This window comes from Melanerpes formicivorus, unplaced genomic scaffold (genome assembly GCF_026170545.1).
Source record: "Melanerpes formicivorus ecotype bairdi unplaced genomic scaffold, bMelFor1.0.p_v2 SCAF_46, whole genome shotgun sequence".
In the NCBI taxonomy this organism is placed as follows: domain Eukaryota; kingdom Metazoa; phylum Chordata; class Aves; order Piciformes; family Picidae; genus Melanerpes; species Melanerpes formicivorus.
In genome coordinates this window covers 979520-1004269 of record NW_027142398.1, presented here as the reverse complement: position 1 = coordinate 1004269, position 24750 = coordinate 979520, and the positions used below count along the sequence as shown (strand labels likewise).

The following is a 24750-nucleotide window of genomic DNA, read 5'->3' as shown; positions in this document are numbered from 1 at the left end:
GTTTATGTAATACTCAAACCCCCTCAGTCTATTAAGGGAAGAGTAATTAAAACATAAACTCATGGTGAATGCTAGAAGGCATCAGTGCCTGTTCCATCTCAGTCACTTCTGTGTGTGCTGGCTCATTAAAACAATCCATGATGGCTTTTTAATCTTGGGTGGCTGACGACAGTGTGGAAGTGTTTCAGATTTGTGTCACGGCTTTGGAAAGCCAGCTGATAATCCTGACAGGCATGTAATGCTCCTCACCTCTCCAGGCCCCCAGAGAAAAGCGTGCCTGGGAGAGCAGCAGTGTCCCATCAAACCCACTGCAGGCTTCAGGGAGCCAAACAGGCTTTTAGGTGAAGTGCCAGGCAGAGCATCTAGGAAACTTGTGCAGGTCACTCTGGGGAGGTGCTTGGAGATGTGTTCCAAGGGAGTGGTGCAGAAGAGGGGTTTGAGAAGGGCAGGAGCCAGCCCTGCTGTGGTCCCAGGCACCCAGGTGAGCGTGGGGCTGGGCAGGGGCAGGCAGGGGCAGGCTGGCCGCTGTGCTCTGACGCAGTGCCAGGCTGCTCTGCCAGCCCACGCCAGCACGCAGCAGCCCTGTGAGCTGCTCTCCTGCCCCAGCTGCCCGCAGGCTCCTCCCCTGGCAGTGGCATCTTGCTGGCTGCCCAGTGCCATCTGCAGTGCTGACAATGGGCTCAGCAAACCATGAGAGGAGATCTGTCCTGAGCACAAGCCTGGCTGTAGGGAGCTGTAGGAGCTGGGGGGCTATGGCAGTGCTGTCCCTTCCCCCTGCCTTGTTCCTTCTGCTCCTTGGTGCTCAGCTCCTGGAGCCTTTTTACCTTCTACTTCTTGAAAACTTCTCTCTGTTCCCTGATGTGTCTTTTCTGGCCCAGTTGCTCTAGAAGAATGTGTACAGGGTAGAGCATTGCTGTGGGGTGAGCTGGGGAAACCCAGGAGCATTGTTACAGGTGCAGGCTCAGCTCAGAGAGCAGCAGCAGGGAATGGAGCTGTGCAGAGCTGATCCTGCCCACCCTCTGTGCTGCCTGCGTGTGCTGCAGTCCCTGCCAGGTGCTCACCATATTACTGGGTCAGGCTCCAGCAGGAGAAGTTTGGTTTCCTTTTGAAGTGTACTTAAGGCTTAATTTTTGGTTGCAAGGAGGAGTGGTGAACCCCTGCATCCAAGTTTCAAATGACTCTGTTAAACTGGATGTCCATAACTGTCTCTGAGCCCCCACGGTGCTCCAGGGCCTGAAACGGAGAGCAGCAGCATGAGTGGCAAAAGCAGCCAGTTCAGAGCACTCCTGGGACACAGGGTCTTGCTCATTCTTTTGCAGATGTGCCCTCTTTGTGCCCTCCTTCCTTCCCCTGTGCCCCTTCAGGCACCACACCTCGTGTGTGACAGGGCCAGCACTTGGTGTCTCTGTTCTCTCCAAGGGCAGCGTTCATCATCCCCAGCAGCAGTTTCTCATGCCGGCAGCGTCACCCTTCAGAGCAGGAGCGGTCTGTGGGGTGGCAGTGGCACTTCTGGGGCTGGGTGGAGCTTGTCAGAGCTGACTATCAATGGTGTTGCTGTGCCTGTTGTGGATTGGCAGTGATTCCTCACAAGATCGGGCGAGTGATCGACGGGAGCCCTGCTGAGCAGTGCGGGAAGCTGAAGGTGGGCGACCGCATCTCGGCGGTGAACGGCCAGTCCATCGTGGAGCTCTCCCACGACAGCATCGTGCAGCTCATCAAGGATGCAGGCAACGTGGTGACTCTCACTGTGGTGGCTGAAGAGGGTAAGGAGGCTGTGTGCCCCGGAGGGTGGATGGCTCCCACCCTGCTGCCGTGGTCTGATGTTGGCAACTTTTAATTGCTTTAAGTGGAAACCGGAGTGAAGCCTTCGGGAGAAATTCTTGTGGGTTCTCATGTGAGAAACACCTCCTGTCTTTTCCTGCTGCCATATGGGAACCTGCCCTGTCCAGAGCTTGTGGTCCTCAGCCAAAGAGAGATGACTTCCCTGGGGGAGCTACACACTCAGAGGGGAGATCCTCTTGCCCCCAGGCAGTGTCTGTCTCCTGCAGCTGGGTCGCTGCCAACAGCCTCGTCCCAGATGAGGCTAAGCTCTCCTGGGTTGCTCTGGAGCAGCTCTGCTGGGCAGATCCAGGCTGGTCAGAGGCTGCAGGGACACCTGCTTTCCAGATCCTCTCTATTCAAACACTCTGAGTTTTCCCTTCCTGCCATGTTAAAATACACAAGTTGTCTAATTCTGCATCCCTGGGACACAGCAGGAACACCCTGCAGTTCTGTCTGCCAAAGCCACCCCTTGAGAAACCATCACCTCCCACCATGGAAACCTTGCTTGGGGCTTTCCTGCAGAGCCTCCCATGCTGCCAGCAGATTCTGCACATAGCTGCCCTGTCACCAAGCTCCAAAGTGAGGATTTGCCAGCGCAGAGTCCCATCTGTAGGGACTGGTTGTGATGAGAGCTCCCGTGCAACGCTGCGCTCCCTGCGGTGGTGTTTAACTACAAACACATCACCTCCAGGGGTTTGTGAGGGAAGCAGCTCTCCAGCCCTGCTTACCCCTGCGTTTCTCTGGATTGCTGAGGCAGGTTTCATTAAATTCACTGCCATTATTTTGCCAGGGAGTTTGCTTTCTTCACCTTTTCAATAACAAACACCTGGAGGCAGGATGTGAAGGAAGCCAACAGATGACTCTCTAATTTCACCTTCATTGCTAATGTTTAGCATGCAATCTCAGCCTGTAATACAGACATTCAAAGACTTAATTTTCCTTCTGCTTGAAGCAGAGAGGCTTCTGTAAATTAGGTCCTTTTCCTTTCTGTTAAAAATGAAAATCTTATCAAATCTAATCCATTCCAGTTTGAAGGGACACACTTGAAAGCAGTTGCCCAGGGTAATGTTTATAATGCAACTGAAGTTTGAGCAGGTTGCATTAGATCTTAATCAGCTCTTCATCAGCTTTGTTTTCAGAATAAGCTTTCTGAATGTAAGGGGTTTTTTTTTGTCCCTTATCTATCCATGGTCTTACCTGGACTCTATGTAAGAGCTCTTCCCACTTCCTCAATTACAGATTTGCAGCCAAACTGTGGAGATAAAGCAAGAACCTGAGGAGAGGCAGCAAAGAGGACAGGGAAAAGAGTCAGCAGCAGGCAATAGAACTAGACTGAGGAGACCAGTCAGAAAAAATGTGTGGCTTAGAGGAGCTGGAATTGGTGTGTTTCAGATGTAAAGGATTTTGTAACAATGAAGGGGAGAAGCAGAACCTCTTCCACCCAAGTGGGAATACATCACCACTTTGAAATTCTCCTTGATGTAGTTGGAGAAGCACAGTTCAGCTCTCACAGCCCTCTGCACAGCAGACTCCTGCAGCAAGCCAGAGCAGAGCTGCATTTGTCAGGGCTTGGAGTGTTTGCCTGCACTGGGTTGCAGAGATGGGTCACGCTGAGGGGAGATGCAGCTCCAGAGAGAAAAAAAGCCCCTTTGGCCAGGAGCTGTTGAGCATCTCAGAGTGTGAAGCCAAGCAGAGTTTTGCTGCTCCCCAGTGCTGTCCTCTGGGACTGGCAGCGCCGGCAGCGCCTCGCGCCCCTGCCCGCTCCTGCCTGCCGCCCCTCTGTGATCTCCATTCTCATGCCAGCACGTGCCAGGAGACATTCCTTAGCATGTTCCACAGGAGCAGGAGCCTGTCAGCTTTTGTCATGTATTAGCTGGGCACAGGAGAGAGCAGGCTGAGAGAGGGCTGGGGAATGTGTACAAACAGATGGCATCTTTCTTGCCTGTGCTTCTAAATTAAACCACCGAGCATAAACCCGCAGTAAAAGTTGACATTTTGTCTCTAGAGAAAAAGCTCTTCAAGGCATGTCCTGGTGACAGCAGTAAGCAGTCCTGGGAGGGACCTGGAGGCTCTCATGTACCTGTGAAATTCACTCTAATCCCATGCATGATCTTTGCCTTCCCTTAAGGTGCTTCAGCACTCTGTCTTACTGGGGTCTGCTTGTTCCTCACTGGGAACTGCAGTAGTGTGGTGCCCCCAGCTGAGGAGCCAGGAGCTTGGCATTATTCTTCTAACCCCTATAAGGAAAAAGAGTTTTATTAGCTTATAATTCAAGACATAAATTCATCTTGGGCCACTACTGACCTTTTCAGGTTCTAGCAGAGGCAGCTTTTTGCATAGCATGTGGGTCAGTACTCTTAAGTGACATTTTGTGCCCTGAAATGTGGGTTTGTGATAAATCAACTTAGACCTTGGGCAGACCTCTCCAGCTTGTGGCTGGGGGGCTCAGGGCAGTCTGAGACGCTGCTGATGTCACTGTGGACTGGTGGTGGGTGTGCCTGGGAAGTTCTTACTGACTGTTGGCTTTGTTTGGATTCATCAGAGCACCGTGGGCCTCCCTCAGGAACAAACTCTGCCAGGCAGAGCCCAGCTCCACAGCACCGGCTGCTGGCATCAGCATCTTCCAGCATAGACAGGTACAGAGCTCCTGGGTGTGCAGAAGGAACCCAGAACAGCCATAAAAGCCTGAGCAGGGGATTGTTAATGCAAGCAGGTGACATCTGTGTCCTTCCACCTGTGTGCAGGGGAGCCACGGAGGGGGAAGCTGGAAAGGAAGCTTCAACCAGCTACAGGCTCTCCTGGCCAGAGCACAAGCACTTGGCGCAGTCGGATGCCAGCATTGCCTCCACCGTGGGCAGCCGGCACCCCCAGGTACAGGGGGTGAGGGGCCAGGGGCTGTGGAGAGCTGCAGAGTTGCAGAGACATTGCCAGGGAGGGTTGCAGAGCAACCAAGCAAAGCAGTGCCCTGTGACACACGGGTGGAAAAGTTGGGTACAAAGATACACTGAGGCGTTCCGCAGCGTCTGTGCTAACGTCTGAAATGTGCCTCATCTCCTTCCTGTAGTTGAATGCTCATTGTTAAAGCACAGAAAACGCCTGCAGCAGGGCCACTCCTGCCCCTTTGGCAGTGTTCCTTAAAGACATTTCATGCATGTCTCAAACCTCAAGGGATAAAAGGTTCTGTATGTTTAGACTGAGCCTGAAGCTGTTACCCCGGGGGGTTCAGTTCACTTCCAATCCTGCATTGCAAGAGTCTCAAGATGCAGAACTGTGTGAAGCTTTTTTAGGAGGAGAGCAACTGTTTAAATCTGCCTGCAGGTCCTCATCTCTTTGTCCTCTGACTTCCCACACAGAGTCCTGGCTGCTTCCCAGTGGAGCTGGAGAGGGGCCCTCGAGGGTTTGGATTCAGCCTTCGAGGAGGAAAGGAATACAACATGGGCTTGTTCATCCTTCGACTGGCTGAGGATGGGCCAGCTGTCAAAGATGGGAGAGTGCATGTGAGTGGCTCATGTCTGGTGGTGGCACTGTCTGTTGGGCACAGGAGCTCACCTCCAGTGCCCACAGACTTTGTCCTTCAGGAGCATGTGGTCCTGGCAGGCAGAGCTGCCCTCCCCCAGCTGTCCCCATGCAGTCACAGCTGGTATGGTGGTGCCTTTGGCAGGAGAAAACCATCAACAGCTCTGGCTGTTCCAAAGGGACACTCCATACTCTTGAGTTACAGTAACTCAAGGGTCCTAAGGTGTGGGCAGCAGCTCCTCAGGGTACTTGAGTTGCCCAGACAGGAAACTGCACAGTGGAGCAGAAAGCTGAGAGTGGCTGTCCAGGGGGGGACTTTGTGAGGAGCTTTCCTGTGTACGTTGTGCTCTGGCTGCTCTGAGCAGTGCTTGAGCACAGCCTGGCTGCTGCTGCTGCTGCTTCAAATATTCTGTCACTTCTTTTGTGTGTGTTGGGAATTTCACCTTCAGATAAAGCACAACAGAGAAGGACAACAGCAGAGAGCAATGGTGAGAGAGAGGCTCTGGCTGCTGCCCAGAGCTGGGTTTCCAGAGGCTGAGCATGAGGCTGAGGAGGTGCCCATGAGGTGCCAAGTCCTGGTGCAGTGCTGGTGCTTCACCACACGTGTGGCCACTGGCACAGGGCTCTGCAGAACAGGGCTGACACAGATCCTTGCTGAGGCTTAATTGGATGTGAAGTTCTGAGTATTGTTAACTCATTATCCTGTTCCTTACAGTAATTGGCTTTTCCCTCATGCTTGAGAGGCTGCATGAGTGCAGTGTTCAATACTCCATTTGTCTGGTATTGCTCCTTCTTGTGGTGTAAGACTGAGCTCCAGGGCTTTGCCTTTTGGGCAAGAGCAACCAAGAGGTTCCCAGCTGACTGCACTCAGCTCTTCATAGGCAACTGGTGCCCAGAAGGGGCTGTGACAATAGAATCCTACTGCAGGAACTCCAGCCCCCACACATCCACCTTCACTCCAGGCACAGGTCCTCAGCACTCCTGTATAAAGCCCCCTCCCACTGCATGGCACTGAGCTGCTCAGGGGGTGTTTGGGGGGGTGTGGTTGGGGAGCAAGCCCTCTGCAGCCAGGGTTGCTGCTGGTGGCTGTAGGAGCTCTGAGCCCTGGGTCTCAGAGCACAGAGGAGCTGCACTCACCCAGCCCGAGGTGATTCCCATTTCCATGTCACTCTTCCTCCCTCCTCAGTTGGAAGTGGTGTCATTTTCTGGCTGTACTTTAGAGGAGGAATTTCTCACCCAGCCGATGGCAGCTGAGCCTGGCAGGAGGCAATGCGGTGTGGAGCCCTCCTGTCCTGTGCGATGAGCACCCAGGCAGTGACCTCTGCTGGCAGAGGAGGTTGGTTTGGCAGAGCCCAGAGCCTCTCTGCGGTCTCCTCCTGTGCACTGCTGACATCCACCGGCTGCTGCTTGCATTGCCGGACCGAGTCCATGGCCTGTTCTCAGGGGTGCTGCTCCAAACCCCTGCCCAGTTAGTGTGAACTGCAGCCACCTGCCCAGCACCTCTGCTAACCGGCCTGGGAGCCCTTGGCCCTGCACGGTGGGGATCTCTCCTCCCTTCAGTACCACAGCAAACCTGCCCTGCCGTGGCTCTGCACCAAGCGTGGAGCAGCTTCTGGGTCACCTGCTAGGAGTGACTGCAGACAGCCACACGCTGCCAGCTTCGACGTGGTTCATCTGGCAGCTGCCTCCATGTGATGCTCTAGACTGAAAACCCATCCAAGCACATGGTGCTGTCTGCCTCTTCACTTGGAAGTAATTGTTTAATAATGTGAGACCTTGTACTGAGCTCACTGAGCAGAAGACCTGCAGAGCATTCCATTTGTGTGGCTCATCAGCCATGGTGCCTCGCTGCTGCTGCTGAGTGCATTTTAGCATGAGAGGGAACACAGAAGCATCTGCCTCTGCTCCTTTCTAAATCACAAATGAGTTGATGGTATCAGAGATTCACAGACACTAACCTGGTTGCTCTTTTCCCATCAGGTTGGTGACCAAATCGTTGAGATTAACGGAGAGCCCACCCAAGGAATCACTCACACACGAGCCATTGAGCTGATTCAGGCTGGAGGGAACAAAGTGCTGCTGCTGCTGAGACCAGGGACTGGCTTGATACCAGATCACAGTAGGTCATTTCCAGTGCTGTGCCATTTGGGGGTCCCAGGCAGTGGAGTACAGGCTGGCCAGGGGACTTGGTGCTTGCTCCCTGAAATAGTCAGTGGCTCCCTCTGACTGTGCAGGTGTTGGTATGGATCTAAAATACATGGAACACCATTGCTGTCTACAACTACCTGAAGGGAGGTTGTAGCTAGATGGGGGTTGGCCTCCTCTCCCAGGCAATCAGCATCAGAACAAGAGGACACAGTCTCAAGCTGTGCCAGGGGAGGTTTAGGCTGGATGTGAGTAGAAAAAGAGTTGTTAGCCATTGGGATGTGCTGCCCAGGGAGGTGGTGGAGTCCCCATCCCTGGAGGTGTTCAAGAGGGGATTGGATGTGGCACTTGGTGCCATGGCTTAGTCAGTCGTGAGGTGTTGGGTGACAGGTTGGACTTGATGAGCTTTGAGGTCTTTTCCAACCTTATTGATTCCATGATCAGTGTGCAATGCAGGTGTCACAAGTGTCTCAGCTCTGGCTGAGCTAATCAAGTTCCCCCATACAGATGTGCTAATTAACACATTGGCTTTTAATTTAGATTCAAATTCTCCTCCATGCCCTGCCCAGTTCAAAGTGGCAGTGCTGACAAGGATGTTATTTCTGCACACATTTCACTGCTTTTAGCCTTCTAGACTATGGAATCCTCTGGTTGTCAAAGCTAAACCTTCAGAGAGCAGGGAGGGAGACAGCTTTGCTCTCAGGGGTGGGGTTCTATGTGTTTAGAGGTGACTGCAGGACCTACAACAGGGAAAGCACAGCTCTGTAGGCAAAACAAAAACCAAAACCCAACAAAAACCAACCACTCCACAAATAAATGAAAAGAACAGGGACAGAAAAGCAAATGCCTGCAGGAGCTGCTAGTTCAGCTGCAGAACAGGGAGCTGATGCTCTTGAGTCTGGTTTAGGACATGCTCCAAAGCCAGAGCTCAGAAAGCCTCCTGGCTGTGGCTGTGCTGTAAAGCAAAGAACATCCTCTGAGTGAGAAGCCTTGATGCTGACACCAGGATTCTGATGACAGACTCCTTAAACTGTGGGCTTACCTTTTCTGATGAGAAGCTTTTTGGCCACAGTGACCCACCCAGAGCTTATCCTCTGAGCATTTTCAAGCACACATTCTGAGCTGCCAGACAGTTGTGTTCATGCACTTACAGGCAGCAACTGGCACCCACTCAAGAGAGAAAATCTGCTCAGAACTTCCTCATTTCTTCCCTCCAGAGAGCTAGATGATGACTCTTCACATCTTACTGCTCAGACCTGCAGTGGAATCAGTGAATTGGTGCATGGCAGGGAAGCAGCCCATCTGTGTGTGAGCTGCAGGCTCTGTTCTGCGCCATCCTGCTGCGTTCCTGGCTGCCTGGTTCCCCTCTGCCTCCCAGTTACCTTCTTCTTAAGGGTGAAAGTTAAATATAGGCTGCTGTGCTCTGCTGACCTGCTCCTGAGCTCCTCTTTAATTCAGTGTTTACAAGCTGGAAGGCAGGGAGGCAGTGTGAGGGCTCCTTCAGCTCCCTGCTTCCCAAGAGCTCTTTCAGCTGGGGGGCATTGCAGTGTGAGACATGGAGTCTGTCCTGCCCCAGGGGGTAGCTCCTGGCAGGAGTACAGAGCCAGAGGAAGTCTAAAGGAAGCTCTGGAGCCCATCTGGTCCAGCCTCCTGTCCTAGGTGGGACTGAGATGAGGTTAGAGCAGCAGTGGAGAGGGGAAGGGTGGTGTTGCCTCTTGTCCTGTTAATCAAACATTTCTGATGGAAACCTTGCTTGCTGTGCTCTGATCGTGGTTTGTACTTCTGGGCTTTTTCTCTTCCTCCTTCAGGTTTGGCTCCTTCCAGTCTGTGTCCCTACGTGAAACCTGAGCAACACTAAGGGCTTTCAGTGCTTTTCTTGGTTTTTCCTTAAAGACTTGGTAAATCTGCATGTCTTGTGTTTCACCTCTTCCTAGTATTGAAGTGCAAAGCCATCCACAGCCTCCACTTTGCCCTGTTCTCAGTTTTCTTCAGCCTGGCAGCTTCAGCTCCTTTGGGTTTCTGACTCTACAGGCTGTAGGTCTGGGGCTGTGGCAGTTGTGCTGTGCAGGCTCCAGAGCTGTGCTCAGGCCTGCAGAGACCATCCCAGCAGCATTCCAAGCACAAGCTTTGTTCCCAAATCACCTCCTTGTGGCTGTTGTAGGTTGTAGAACGATGCCATCGAGAAAACTAACTCAGGCTTTGAGAGCATGCCAGTGCCTAATCGCTGTAGACTGAAGGTTTGGTGTATCCTGGACCCTCAGTAGTCTGCTTGCTTCTGAAATATTTAGTGCTTTGTTTTCTGTAGTCACTCAGTCAAGTCTCTGCCTGTTCCCTTCCAGGTGATTGGGATAGTTACAATCCATCTTCATCAAATGTAATATATGAAGAGCAGTCACCATTACCTTCATCCTTGCATTCTGCTTCCCCATCAGAAGTTTATTTACCAGTACCAGGAGAAGCTTTAACCAGAGTTCAGCTGTCTGAGAAACTGGAACAAGCAAAGAACACTGTGCCTGAAAAGATTAGCACTTTAACTGAAAACCATTTTGAGATGAAGCCTCAGTCTTCTCCCCAGAGAACAAAGAAGAGGTGGGAATGTCCCTCCAGCCCTGGATTTGAAATCACCAAAGGGGGGTTGGAATTAGGGACCAGAAGAGACAGATCTGTAAGTCCAGACAAGTTGGTGGCTGCTGAGGGACACCCACACACAGGGTTCCACAGCCCCAGCAAAGGGGATCCTGAAAAGACTTGCAGCAACCTCTCACTGTCTGACAGGTCCAGAAGGAGTGAAAGCAAACCCTCGGAGTCAGGGGTGAGCAAGGAGCATTCTGGTGGAAGGCAGGGAAGGTCTGCCAGTCCCCCAAAGCATCTCAGCAAGCTAGGAAAGGTGGAAGCAGGAAGCAGGTTACAGGAGTACCAGGAGAGAGCCCCCGGTGTTGACAAGGCGACTGCTGAGCAGCCAAGAGGTGGCAACGGGAGAGCAGCAGTCACCAGGAGAGAGACGAAGCAGAAGACTTCTGGCAGGGCAGGAGGGTGGTCGCCGGAGCAGCGGCACGCAGCGCTCCACAACAACCTTCCCTTCAGTGACTCTAGGAGGAACACAGCTGAAGATGAAAGGTGGAAGAAGTCAAACCCTGGAGAGCCAGGCTCCGGCAGATTCAAGACTTCCAGCCTCTCCAGCCTCCCGCTGCTTTCCCTGGAGAAACAAAGGTGGCTGGAGGCACAGCAGGGAGAGAGACAGCCGCAGCTGCCCCACGAAACCAAAGAGGATGGAATTTCCAAATCTGAGAACAGTTCTCCTGTCAAGAAAACACCAATCACTCCTGGACCTTGGAGGGTACCCAGCACGTGTAAAGTCACCCAGGCAGCAGGTGTGGCTGAGAAGCGGCTGTGACGCTGCTCTGGAACACGGCAGGCTCGGCGCCTAGCCACGGCCCTTGCTAAGCTTTGTTTCTTTTCACAACGTTGGTTTTTCTTCCCCCAGAGACTGGTTTAGAAAGGTGGAAAGTCTTTGATTTCTTCTTAACTTATCTGAGCTGCATGAAGGACCTTTTGGATTGCTTCAGTGAAACTCCCTCCATAAGCTGCTGTCCCCCTGTCCCTTGGCGGCGGCGGCGGCCTGCTGCTCCCCCGTCGCACTGCTGCAGCTTTCGCAGTGTTGTGAGTCCCTGAACAAAATTATTTAATGCCTCTGCTGCCAACGTGACCATGACTCACTTGTTCTTGTGCCAAGGTATCTACTGTAGCCAGTCAGCCTCATCCCTCTCGTGTGTTCCAGTCCCAGAAGGGCCCAGCTGGGGTTGGGATGGTTGTTTCTCAAGAGCGTGTTGCATGTTTACATCAGGCACTGCCTGTGTCCTCTGTGGTTCTGTGAGGAGATGGTTGGTGAGTTGGTTCTGTCAGCTCCAGGGCAGCAAATGACCCTCTGAGGCCCTGCAGGTGATGGGTCTGGGTTTTTTCCCCCTTCACTTTTTATACCCAATACAGAATCATGTTGATAAAGTTCTACTGCACACCACCCCTGGGCTGTAATTTTGCTTGCTATCAACCCAGTGAAATTGCTTTAGTTCCTGGATTCACTTCCACCTGCAAACCCTTGTGTGGAAAGAGAACATTCTGGATTCAGTGACATCTTTCCTTCAGCTTCCCCTGCAGCCATGAGTACACCTCTGTTTTCAGCCTTCCTGTGCTGCTGTATTCTGAAATCCCAGCTTTAATTATTTATTGCTTGTTAGGAATCAGCTTTTCCCCCCTGCCTCTCTAGAGAGCAATTGACCATAGGACAGAACCAGCTGCCATCAGAGCTTCTTAAGTGAAGTACTTGTGTGTACTGAAGTGTCTCATGTTTTGTGTGGAATGTGACCTAAGAGGATGGGGTGCAGGGTCTCTGAGGTTTTAGCTCTGGCTGGGGCTAGAATGTGATTAACAGGAGGGATGTGACACCCCTCCCAGAGCCTGCTGCCAGCTCAGGCCCCCAGCTGCATTGAGGGGAGGGGGGGATTTGATCCCCAGGTTTAATGATTTCCTGACATGTTGGGGTTTTAATGACTGCAGAGAAGGAGCCATTGGTCCTGTTTGCAGGCAAAGGGGTGGAAAAGGTCAAGCTTTACTTCCTCATGGGAAAATGCAAATACAATTTACTGTTAGAGAAGGATGAAAAATCTCTTGGCTTTGAAACCTTGACTGCTTCTAAAGCTCAGTGAAGCAAGAGGGAGGTGGTGCTGAGGTGGGTTCCTGCCAAGCACCACCCCCTGACCACTCAAACTGCTTTTGAAGCAAAGACCTTGCAAATGGCATCAGCTTGAAGCAGCTCTGAGCTGTGCTCTGCTGCTTGGCATGGGGCTACCCACTGAGACTGGCTGTGTAGCATCACTCCCCCAACCACTCCTTGGAGCATGACTGTGAACTCTTTACCACTGCGACGTAGCCTCTGTAGATACAAGCCAGGTGTTCCGAGCAGGAGTCTGCTGTGTGCACTCACCCTAGCCCCTGAGTGCAGGAGCATTCAGGCATTTAATACCAATTAATTAGCACCACTGAACTTATTTCCCTGCCATCCACTCCCTCTCTTGTGTTTTTCTCTCTGTTTGCTGTGACCTGATGTAGTCTCTTGCCCTGTATGTGAGCTCTCCTGCCACAGCCCTCGTCCCTGTCCTTCCCCTGGCAAGATGACTTAGCAACGTGGCCTTGGAACGCAGAGCAGTGTCTGGATGTACTGGGTGTAAATGTTTATATATTGTACAGCACCTTTATACAGCCTTCTGAGGTTCTGACTAGAGAGAGAGACCTGTAAATCACTCATTATTTTTTATAGAGATATTAAACTGCAGCCCACAGCCTCTTGGTTCTGCGCTGTACCAACCCTGCTCTTTGTGACTGTCAGTGCTGTGAGACCTCCAGCAGCTCCCTCTGGGACCCAGGTTTTTACCCCCAGCCACTGGGGCTCTTCTGGGAAAGAAATGCCATTTATTCCTTCAAGTCTCCACCTCCAGCTAACCACTGTTCAAGGTCATAAAGAAACCCCTCCAGTCCTGTAGCAGAGTTGTTGATGAGATCCTTGTGTTGGAGGTTTATTTGTACATTTTGATATAGAAAATGCTTGTCATCTTTTACATCTTACAACTTCCTCCTTGTACAGAAAATAGCTGTAAACAGTTTACTACCAAAAATTCTTATGCCATCTGACCCCCTTCTGTGAGAGAATGAAGCTATGGAAATTTCCTCAGTTTTTGCCTTTTTCATTACTAATAAACAGAAGATAGCAGAGTCTGAAGGAAAATGGAAGTTTAACAGCTGTCTTTAACACACCTCCTTTCTCTCCTGTACCCTCTCCCTAAACATTAACCTGTTGGGATGTGGCAAACCCTTCCTCACCCAATCTCCTGGCACCCTGCTGGAGTTCAGGACAACGAGACAAGCAGCTCTTACACTCAGCTCCTCAGACAACACCTTCTCCTCAGCATGTCCAGGTAAGCACAGAGAGGTGCCAAGGGGCTGAGGAGGTTGTGGAGGGTGCAGAGCAAACCACCTCAGTGCAGCTCCAAACAAGCTGCTGCCAGGCCAGGGCCCACTCAACCCCTGCCCAGGATGCAGCTCTCACAGGTGTGGGTGGCACAGGTGCAGACTCCTGCAGCCATCCCTGGTGTCCCTCCCCTGGGTGCTCTCCTGGCTTTGGCTGGCCGAGGGCCTGCTGCCCACACAGCTCTGGCTGCTCACAGCACCAGGTGCTGGACACTGGCTCCCTTCATTCTGTTATGCTGTGAGTGCCATGGGTGACTCCCCTGGGCAGCCCAGCCCAGTCTGGTCATTGTAGAGCAGTAAAGCAGAGGGAGAACAGCTGGTACCATGCATGGAGAATCCACTCACAAACAGCAATGACAGATGGCTGGAGCTGGGCAGCACCTCTGCTTCCTGCCCCAGCTCATGGTGCCTGCTCTGCAGTAGAGGGGGCTGAGCATCCACCTCTGGTCTGGTCAAGGTTTAATTTTCCACAGCTGGAAAGAGAGGAGGGTGAGCCTGGCCTGACAGCCACAGGGCTGAGTGTCAGCTACAGGTAAGGTTGGGTCCCCTCTGCCCATCCCACGCTGAAGCTCAGCAAGCTCCAACTGACCTCTGAGCTAGAGGGGAGAGCATCCTCATTCCAAAGGGAAAAAAACCCAAGATTCTAACTGCTTTAAGTAGGCATCAAAGACCTGAACAGGGTTCAAATTGAACTCAGCCCTGTCCTCCCCCCCCCCCCCCAGACAGGCTCAGGGAGATGGAGACTCATGCAGCATGGGCTGCTCTGAGTGACATGTGGAGGAGCCCAGTTCAAACTCCTCTGTCCTCCCACCAAGCAGAATTTGGCAATGGTACAGAAGTGGCCCCCCAAAGGTGTTTCCCTGGGGCCTGGGGGGAGTGGTACCTACCCTGATATTGAATCCCAGCAGGTCACTGACAACACCTGAGACAGCAGAGAGGATCACAACACGGGTGATGTTGTAGATCAGTGGATTCATGGTCAGCCCATACAGCCTGAATGGAGAATCCAGTTCCTGCAGTGAAGAGGCAAACAAGGAGGCCATGAGCCCTTGTCCAGAGCAGAAGCAATGAACTCTCTGCCTTCCAGCTTGCTGCTGGCTCTCTGGCCATCCTTAAACTTACTTATGGCAATCCCTACTGTTTCAGGCCTCCCAGCATAAAGGGTTTTCCTAACAGCACCAGAATGCTGAAAAGCCTCCTGTGCTGCACCATGAGCTGCCTCACAAGGGCTGGACACAGGCTGGAGAATGTGTCCAGACCGTTTTTGTCACTCAGACTGCTCTTTCCTGCTCTGCTGCTGTCAGCAAGCTCCACCAAAGCTGCTGGAGAGGATGAGATTCAAGATGTTCTGTGTTCCGACCAGCTGCTCACTCAGCTAAATCTTAATGAGCTGCTGCTAATCAAATGTTTGCAGCACTCATTAACCACAGCAGTTTTTGTAGGGCCTGATCTTATGCCATGGCTTTAGGAGCACAGAAAGCCTCTCTTTGTGAGAACTAACCTACCCTGTCCAGAGATTAGAGCCATGGGAAGAGCAGAACCCCCTCACTGCCACCTGTCCTTGCTCTGCTGTGTGGGGGAGAGCTCTTTACCTTCAGCAGCTTTGTGGAGAGTTTCAGAACATTGTTAACCAGGGTCAGCTGCTCTTTCTTGTTTGGCTTCTTCTCCATCTTCAGGTATAAATTTATCTGCAACAGAGAACCACAGATCAGAGCTTAATAACCCAGCACCAGGCCCCAGCTGCTTCCTTGGGGAACATTAGAGCCAGTTTTTGCAGGCTCTTGTCACCCCTGCAGTGATGCAGCCACAGAGCCATTTAGTGATCATCTCATTCTCAGTTGCTTGGCTGACACATGGTGACCCAGAGACAAAAATCATCTCACATGTCAGAGATTTGAGCCAGCCCAAACACTGAACAGCTTTGCTGCCCCCAGCTGTGCAGGGGCTTGCTGCCTTTGGCCAGCACAAGGCTCCAGTTCTACATTTTAACTTTGATGCCAGTGGCCTTTTAGGTTGGTTTGAAATGCAAGAGTTGTATCCAGATGAACCAAAGAGAGACTAAGCCACTGGAGATACCTGCTCTGTGAGCAAGATGGAAATGTTGCTGTATTTCTTGTTGGTTTCAGAGCCCAGGGATGCCAGACGCAGCAAGAAGAGGAGCAGTGCTGTCTCCCAGATGAGGAACTCCCAGTTGTAGGCTGCATTCAGAAATGTTTTATGACCCTTCAGAACCTGTATTGAAAAGAAAGTGTCAATGTCAGTACCCAGGTGCCAGTCCTTGGGAACAGAGCCCCCAGGGCTGCAGTTCCCAGCAGTGCTCCCCTTGCAGCTCACTTTGTGGCACCAGGGCAAAGGGACAGTTTCTAACTGGGCTTGAGCTTCTTTTTCTTTGGCTGCTTAGAAGAGGCTGCTGCTGTTTCCCTTTCCTCCCTCTCTCCATCACTGGGCACTAAAGGGCTTTTCCTTTCCTGTGTCCTTGTCCCACCACAGCCAGGGAACTTGCTCCTGCCTTTCCCAGTAGACACTGGGAATGCTGCAGGACTGGGACTGTCAGCACTTCCTGTGCCTTACAACAGCCATCACAGCAGAGTCAGTGTCTAACAATCATCCATCCTGCTGCTGCCACAACCGCACCTTTGAGGTATCAAGAACCTCCCCCAAACACTGCCAAAAAGGAACCAGGAAAGAGCCCCAGCAGCAGCACTGCTCCCTGGCACAGACACTTTAGGAGGGGACTGAAAGGTGTCAGGGATAGTTATAGACCTGCTGCCCAGGAGCAGTGCTGCAAGGGGATGCTGCAGTCACCTCTCTTAGATACAACATCCTGTGAACATGTGAGGGACTTGGGCAGAGGGTCCTGTCCTTTGTGCACAGCAGCTGTGCCCTGGAATGATCAGAAAAATTCAGACTTTCTTCTGCAGGCACAGAAAATGAAGATCTGCTACCAGCTAAACCTGACAGAGCTCTAATAAACTAGAGTGAAGTGCAAACCACTCCACATAGCTTTGGGGACAGCCTCAGGTGGAAGCACTGCAGGCTGGCAAAAATGAGAAAAAAAATAGCCCTCAGGAGGCTGGAGGCTTCCCAGATTGCTGCTTTGTAAAAGAGAAAGTGGAATCTCACCTGGGCACAGCAGATAAATGCAATGGAAAGAGCCAGCAGGAAGATGGACGACACCACAACGTCCACGGAGCGCTGGGGGCCTCGCCTCTGCAGAGCGGAGAGCGAGAGGTGAGCTCAGACATCACTGCTGCTGCAAGCAGCAGTTCCAGTGCTGGCCAAAGTGCCAGAGAGCAGCAGGTAAAGCACAGGGACCTGGAGCTGGAGCTACACCCTCTGGGATCAGAGCTCACCTTGAGGTAGGAGCGCAGGGACAGCCAGATCTTGATGTTCTCCACTTTCTTGAGTCTGAAGTGAGGGATTTCGTATTTCCTGGCTTTCCGAGCAGATGTGATGTGACTAAAGAGCTTGGCAAACAAAAACCTCTGCAAATGCAAACACAAGCCTGGGTCAGTCTGAAACAAGAATGCTTGGGATGCTGAGCAGTGACCTGCAGGAAAGGCAGCACCTTGTGACGCTGGGGAAGCCCAGCAGGGTACCTCAGTGCTCAGCCGCTCAGGCAAGTGACAGAAGTCACCTTGTGTGTGGCACAAGAGCTGCTGTGGCTGTGTAGGACTGGCCAGAGCTCTGGGGGAAGCAGTGAGTGACACCAGCCTGTGACCACACAACATTTACAGCTGCTTTGACAAAGCTGCTCACAGTCAAGAGGGAGCTGAACGTGATGCAGCTCAGTTCCCAGTGTTCCATCTCAGAGGAGCCCAACAGTGTCATTTATTGGCAGCTTAGCAAGCTTCTCTTCCCAACAGCTCAACGCCCTTCACTTCCCAGCACAGTGCTGTAAGTAGGGGGCAGAGGGCACTGCCAGGCCCAGAGTTGTGACTGATGAACACAAATCTTACCAGACTCTCCCTACCTAAACCTCTGAGGGATCTTTCCAGCTGGCTGAGGCACACTTGCCCTGCCAGTGTCCTGTGTGGCAGGCAGCAGGTGAGCACCTGCCCAGGGGTGAGGAGAAGCAGTACAAGGCTCAGCACATCCCAACCCACCTGTTTGTACGTTCTCTCAGCAACACACATCATGAAGAAAAACATCCAGGTTAGGCAAAGCCTCTCCAGGAAGTTGATGGCAGTCAGGACAAGGACAGGGGCGCTGGCAGGTGCTCCACAGAAGATGTGCAAAAGCTCCTTTAGAGAAATGGAGCAGAGCTGCTCCAGGTTGTCAGTGCGGAAGAGCCTGTAGAGGAATGGCAGGAAAGCCAATCCAATGGTGATGATGTTTCCCAGCATCTGATAGCCCACTCCTTGCTGGTAGGCATTCACCTGGCAAACAGGAACAAACCCAGGATGACTTTCTGCATGAAGAAAAAGCCATCATAGTATCAGTCAGGGTTGGAAGGGACCACAAGGATCATCTAGTTCCAACCCCCCTGCCATGGGCAGGGACACCCCACACTAGATCAGCCTGGCCAGAGCCTCATCCAGCCTGGGCTTAAACACCTCCAGGGACAGGGTCTCGACCACCTCCCTGGACAACCCATTCCAGGGCTTCACCACTCTCATGGGGAAGAACTTCCTCCTCACATCCAGCCTGAATCTCCCCACCTCCAGCTTCATTCCATTCCCCCTAGTCCTATCACTACCTGAGATCCTGAGAAGTCCTTCCCCAGCCTTCCTGTAGCCCCCTTCAGATCCTGGAAGGCCACAATTAGGTCACCTCGGAGCCTTCTCTTCTGCAGACTGAACAGCCCCAACTCCTTCAGTCTGTCCTCATAGCAGAGGTGCTCCAGCCCTCTGATCATCCTTGTGGCCCTTCTCTTGTGGCAGCATTCATTCAACCAAGCATTCATTTCCCCTTTCCTTCAAAGGACAGGGCTAAAATAATCCCCCCCCATTTCAGTCCAAACCCCAAAACAATCAGTCAATAAATAACAAACCCACCACCTCCAGCCCCCAGCAGAGAGACAGCCAGTAGGAATCAGCACCCATCAGTCTTCAGTTAAGACCTCTGACACTTTGGTTTATGCAGTTTTAAGGTAAGGACACTTAGGACAACTCTGTGCAGCTGAGGAGAGAGCTTTGTATTTCCACAGAGCCATTTCCAGCTCTTTTGGTGGTTTTTGAAGCATGAGCTTGCAGCACCTCCCACCCCTCTTACCCTGCTCATGATAATGCCACTGATCTCCAGCACAGACATGTCTACCTTCTTGCAGTCGTTTCCCTCCCAGATCAGGGCACTCACTTTTGCAGAGGCTGGGCTGGTGTTCTGCAGCCAGAACAAATGGTTCTAGAGAAGAGAAGAGAAGGCAGGAGGTGTCACCCAGTTCTGTCCCACTGCTAAACAATGCCATTTCCTAGAACACATTCAGATCCAGAGGGGAATTCCAGATTTGCCTTTGGGTGAGACCCTTTTGGTTGGGGATTAACAGTGGGTGCAGACAACACCAGCAGGGACTTGCCCACAGACACCATTCACAGTGTCCCAGGCTCAGGCCGCTCCCGTTACACCAGCAGCACCCAGAGGCTGTTTGGCTTTTGTGTGATTTTGGCAGAGAAGGGAGAAGGCAGGGAGGGGGTGGCTGGAATCCTCCACACTATTCTCAGCAGCTGGCTACAAAACACAGACCTGCTGGAAAACATCTTCCTTCAGGTCGCGCCGGGAGCCCCTGCTGGCGGCGTCCTCGCTGTCGCTGGTGCAGGAGGAGCGGCACTCGGGGCCGTGCAGGAGGTCATCCCACAGCATGTCCTCCGTCTCCGAGTCCTGCCGAGTGCTCTCCGAGTCCCTGCGGCTCACGCTGCAGCTCCGGGAGCCCACGGTAACGCAGGCCCTTGGCTCCTTTGGAGAGCAGCACAACCTACACATCACAGCCCCACAGCGACTGGCAGAACCTCCTCCCCCTCCCAGCCACAGGCTGCAGCTGCTCCTCAGGGTACCTCGGAACCCCAGTCACAGCCACCGGTGCTAAGAGGACTGGAAGGGTTTTGCAAGCATAGAATCAATAAGGCTGGAAGAAACCTCATAGATCATGCAGTCCAACCTGTCACCCAACACCTCATGACTACCAAACCATGGCATCAAGTGCCACATCCAATCCCCTCTTGAACACCTCCAGGGATGGGGACTCCACCACCTCCCTGGGCAGCACATTCCAATGGCTAACAACTCTCTCTGGGAAGAACTTTCTCCTCCTTACAAGAGTAAAAAGAGGACTACATGAAATACAGGAAGATGTGAAGGAAACAAAAGCAGCATGAGACTTTTCAGCCACAGCAACACTATACACTTCTACATGGGAAGTGAGAGGCAGCTTTGGTTCCCCACCTCTCAACACCAGACTGACTCATTCTAACACAGAAGTTTTCTGGCTTTTGCATCATTTCATAATTAACTTCTGTATTATTTTATGAAACACTATCACTTCAGGTTTGCTCTGACAGAGAGGACATCCCCACACTGGCCAGGCCTGGGAAAGCTCTGCCTCTGGTATTTATGACCATACCTGACCATACAGTGTAGATTCTAGCTCAGATTCCACAACACTGTCGGAGTCTCTGGCACCTTTCAGGGCTTGCTTGACCTACCAAAACCAGAGGGAAAGCAGCTTATTATCCATAGCAGAAACATGTGTGGGAAATGGCACAAATCCAGCCTGAATACCTGAGAGACAGCCTGGTTCAGGGAAACAAGAGGCCTCTTCTGCTTCTCTTCATAGCTGTTGTCACTGGAAGCCCCTTCCACACTCTGGCGTAACAAGGTCCTTTGTGCCACGGCTTCAGCCTCCTCCTCGCTTGACAGCTCCTCAGAAACACTTCTGATGGTGCTGTCCTCCTAGAAACACAGCAGCCAAAACGAGCTACAGTCAATCATCCACCACCTTTTGGGCACAACTGACATTTGTGACTTCAAACAGATCTTTCCTGCAGCACCTGATGGCTCTTCTCCCCGTCTGAAAGTTTACTCTTCTCTTTGAAGTGCAGCAGCCTGTGCTCAGACCTGGCAGCTCTGTGTTTGGTGTCATTATTCACAGTATTCACCCCACTTTCTGTCTCTGTCCCTTTCTCAGCTACCAACTTGATTCTTCTAATCCTAGGAGAGAAAAGACAATTAAATGCTTTCACATTGAGGAAAAAACCCTTAGAATAAAACAGGTGCAGCCCAGAGGTACAGCACTGAAGAGCAGAGCTAAGGGAACATGGAATTGTCTTCTCCTGACAGGCTCTGTGTGTCCTCAGGCTGTTGAGGAGTCTCTCATCTGTTTCACTCTCACCAGGTGGCTCTCTTCTAACTCTAATAGTACCTTAAAACTTCCAAATCAAGGAAATTATTTTCTCCTCATTATTTTGGGGAAGATAAAAAGAAAAAGCAATTCAGAAGACAAAAAGCCACAGGAGCACAGAGTGGTTGGGGTTGGAAGGGACCTTAGAAGATCACCCAGTCCAACCCTCCTCCAGAGCAGGATCAGCTAGAGTAGGTCACAAAGGAACATATCCAGGTAGGTTTTGAACATCCCCAGAGCAGGATCAGCTAGAGTAGGTCACAAAGGAACACATCCAGGTAGGTTTTGAACATCCCCAGAGCAGGATCAGCTAGAGTAGGTCACAAAAGAACATATCCAGGTAGGTTTTGAACATCCCCAGAGCAGGATCAGCTAGAGTAGGTCACAAAGGAACATATCCAGGTAGGTTTTGAACATGCCCAGAGGTGGAGACTCCACAACCTCTCTGGGCAGCCTATTCCAGTGTTTTGCCACCCTCACAGTGAAGTTTGAGTCCTCATCAAGAGGCTTGTCAGTTGAAAACTCATCAAGAAACTCCCCTTGCAGCTCACCCAGTAGTCAGCTCTGGCTGCACCATGAGATCAGGTGTGAACCCCAATAAGAACACAGCAGAAATTCACAAGGGATCAACCCCCTGCAGCACCAGGTGTGCTTTTAGTTCACCAGAAACGAACTGGCAGACTCTGAGGGTGTCAGAGACTCTCTGCCTTCATTTCCCAGACACCCAGGCGTTCACAGTGTCCCCACACAGCCAGCAGCCCCCGAAGGTCACTCACCTCCTTCTGAAAAACGAGCTGAATAAGTGGTCAAGAAGGGACATGGAGTCAGGCTGCTCCTCTCTGCTGGCTTTGTCAGGAGAGGCCCAGCTGTGCCCATCCACACCCCCAGGCCTGCGTAACTTCCTGCACGTTGAAAACAAGAGAATTAACTTCCCATCAAGAGCTGCTCTTAGGGCCTTCTTAAGAGCTCTGTATCAGATCTGGACAGCTTTTTAGATGCTGTTTCTGTGAAGTCATGCAAACAGAATGTTTGCTTCCAAACAAGTGTTATTAGGATTGACAGAAGTTGTGCACACACAGGACACCAGGATCACCAGTAATGCAACAGGGGGAAAAAGATCTCTGCTGTAGAAATCTAACAGGAGCCAAACATGAATCATCCTGTGCTCAAATCCACTTAGTGAGTCAGATCCTGAACAGTAAAATATCCAACAGATGGACTGTAACAACCCACAGGCACAGCCAGCCAGCAGTGCATCCAGCACAGTCACCTCTGCCATCACTTCCCTGCAGGACAGACACCAGATCAGCTTGGAAAAGCTTCCCTCTCTGCACAGAATGCCCTGCCCCAGCCACAAAACAAACAGAGATGTGAACCAGACCTGGCACAGCCTGGTCAATCTGTAGCATTTGTCTTGGCTAGGACCAGATGACAAGAAACTGCTCCTTTTCACAGGCATGGTTAAACAGCTACATAGAGGAGATTTATGCATCCATTTCTGCCACGAGCAGCCCTCCCCATGCTGAGCTACCAGGTGTGAGGCTGTCACCCACTCACCTCCGCCGCCTGCTCAGCCCATTGCTCCCTGCAGGTCTGTGGATCTGGGTGGACACAATCTGGCAGTGAACTGTCCCCATCAGCAGCATAAGGCACATTGGTCCCATGACTTCACTGGCATTCACAACAGGCACCATGAAATACAGCACCACTGCTACCACTGGAAAGGAAAAGCTGTATCAAAGAGCAGTTAAGACCACGGCCCAGCTCTTCTCTTAGCTATTTACTCTCAACCTGGTTTATGTTTTCTGCTAATATTAGTGCCACACATCTGGAAATCAGGTTTCAGAGAGGATTCTCCTACTCTCTCAATAGGTTTAAGTACAGCTTTAGGTTATCCCTTTCCTTGCAGAAAAAGGACTGTGGCACAGACTTTGTTCAACATCTTTGTGGGTGCCATGGACAGTGGCATTGAGTGCACCCTCAGCAAGTTTGCTGATGACACCAAGCTGTGTGGTGCAGCAGACAGGCTGGAGGGAAGGGAGGCCATCCAGAGGGACCTGGACAGGCTGGAGAGGTGGGCACAAGCCAACCTCATGAGGTTCAACAAGACCAAGGGCAGGGTCCTGCATCTGGGTCGAGGCAATCCCAGGCACAAATCCAGGCTGGGCAGTGACTGGCTGGAAAGCAGCCCTGAGGAGAGAGACTTGGGGGTGCTGGTGGATAAAAAGCTCAACATGAGCTCTCAATGTGCACTTGCAGCCTGCAAAGCCAATCAGATCCTGGGCTGCATCAGGAGAAGTGTGGCCAGCAGGTCGAGGGAGGTGATCCTCCCCCTCTACTCAGCCCTGGTGAGACCCCACCTGGAGTACTGCCTCCAGTTCTGGAGCCCCTATTACAAGAGGGATGTGGAGGTGCTGGAACGTGTCCAGAGAAGGGCCAGGAGGATGATCAGAGGGCTGGAGCACCTCTCCTATGAGGACAGACTGAGGGAGTCGGGGCTGTTCAGTCTGCAGAAGAGAAGGCTCCCAGGTGACCTAATTGTGGCCTTCCAGTATCTGAAGGGGGCCTACAGGAAGGCTGGGGAGGGACTGCTCAGGATCTCAGGTAGTGATAGGACTAGGGGGAATGGAATGAAGCTGGAGGTGGGGAGATTCAGGCTGGATGTGAGGAGGAGGAGGAAGTTCTTCCCCATGAGAGTGGTGAAGCCCTGGAATGGGTTGTCCAGGGAGGTGGTTGGGGCCCTGTCCCTGGAGGTGTTTAAGCCCAGGCTGGATGAGGCTCTGGGCAGCCTGATCTAGTGTGGGGTGTCCCTGCCCGTGGCAGGGGGGTTGGAACTAGATGATCCTTGTGGTCCCTTCCAACCCTGACTGATACTGTGATACTATGACTGCTCCCACTCTCACCTTGCATAATGTAAAGCACCAGGAGCCACATAAAAATGCGCTGGGAGGTGACCTGGATCCACCACTGGCTGAACAAGGGGAAGAACACAACCCTCACAATTCCTTTGCGAGTCAGTGATGTCCAGGGGATCTCAGGCTTGGCTTTAGCAAAGGTAGAGCCTTGGAATTAAAGGCAAAACAAACGTGTCCTTAATCGGGAGTTACAAGAATTTCCTTACTAACAACTTCCTCTTTGGCCAAGCTCAAACCCTGCCAAGCCACTGCAGCTCAGGAGGACGACAGCAGCCTGGCTGTGGGCACTCATCCAACTGCTGCAGCTCAACCAGGCACATGTGAAAGCAGCCCCCCGTCTCACCTCCGCACCCTTCCCAACCAGCATGCTCTCACCACCCAGCTCCTCCTGCTTTCAGCTTCTCAGCCGCACCACGGCAGCAGGGTCTGGGGCTCTAAGGACGCTTGTGGTGCAGCCGGAACGCGGCATGACTCAGGCTCCAAGGCAGTCGCTCACCAGCCCAACAGCCGCCGGACAGCGGGGCAGAGCGCCCGGTCCCGCTCCCGGTCCCGCTCCCTGCGCGGAGCCTGCCGGGCACCAGCACAGCTCTCCGGGGCTACTCACCTCTGATTAAATCTACGTCGATCAAGTCGGGCTGGATGTGGCCCTTCTTCTTAGGCTTGTTTTTGAAGCCCTACGAAGTCGAAAACAAAGGCCCGTTAGCCGCCAGGGCGCCGAGCCGGCTCACGGCAGCGCCCGCCCGCGCCGTTACCTTCATCTCGGTCTGCTCGATCGACTTCTCCCATATCTGCTGGTCGTAGGCCCCGATCTGCAAGGAGAGGAAGCTGAGGGCTCGGCCGGGCCCGCGCCTACCCGCGCCCCGCCCCACTCACCTTCTTCTGGTACCAGGAAATGGCATCCCTGTCGCGACAGGCCATGGGGCGCCGCGAGCGCGGGGCGGCCCGGCCGTGGCGCCGCCGCCGGCCCCGGCCCCCGTTACCCTGGAGACCGCCTCCAGC

The 24750-nt window shown here is 52.5% G+C and overlaps 2 protein-coding genes across 7 annotated transcripts in view; one reads left to right on the top strand and one right to left on the bottom strand.

Moving 5' to 3' along the window:
* MAGI3 (membrane associated guanylate kinase, WW and PDZ domain containing 3) overlaps positions 1–12843 on the top strand; it is a 70852-nt gene extending 58009 nt beyond the window's left edge. For 3 of the 4 annotated variants that reach the window (XM_068159547.1, XM_068159546.1, XM_068159545.1), the window contains exons 16-21: positions 1578–1763; positions 4364–4457; positions 4566–4692; positions 5175–5318; positions 7318–7456; positions 9822–12843. In XM_068159547.1, the coding sequence (XP_068015648.1) occupies positions 1578–1763; positions 4364–4457; positions 4566–4692; positions 5175–5318; positions 7318–7456; positions 9822–10876 (1745 nt within the window). In that variant the 3' untranslated portion in view covers positions 10877–12843. Of the gene's footprint in view, positions 1–1577; positions 1764–4363; positions 4458–4565; positions 4693–5174; positions 5319–7317; positions 7457–9290; positions 9381–9821 lie in introns of all 4 variants that reach the window. The other variant, XM_068159548.1, reaches the window with a different exon arrangement.
* Positions 12844–12903: 60 nt separating this feature from the next.
* Positions 12904–24745, bottom strand: PHTF1 (putative homeodomain transcription factor 1). 3 transcript variants are annotated; one of them, XM_068159549.1, is made up of 18 exons: positions 24625–24745; positions 24504–24560; positions 24356–24425; positions 23740–23898; positions 22394–22553; positions 21613–21738; positions 20487–20646; positions 20218–20388; positions 20060–20137; positions 19186–19395; positions 18718–18846; positions 17610–17882; positions 16857–16988; positions 16627–16713; positions 15580–15735; positions 15096–15191; positions 14391–14516; positions 12904–13976 (listed from the first exon to the last, which is right to left on the bottom strand). In XM_068159549.1, the coding sequence occupies exons 1-18, from the start codon at positions 24667–24669 to the stop codon at positions 13956–13958; spliced, it is 2256 nt and encodes a 751-aa protein (XP_068015650.1). In that variant the 5' UTR covers positions 24670–24745; the 3' UTR covers positions 12904–13955. The 3 variants fall into 3 exon arrangements, with proteins under 3 accessions (XP_068015650.1, XP_068015651.1, XP_068015652.1); XM_068159550.1 differs by having other exon boundaries at positions 12911–13976; positions 19186–19392; XM_068159551.1 differs by lacking the exons at positions 24356–24425; positions 24504–24560; positions 24625–24745 and having other exon boundaries at positions 12911–13976; positions 22394–22567; positions 23740–23821.
* Positions 24746–24750: the final 5 nt, after the last annotated feature.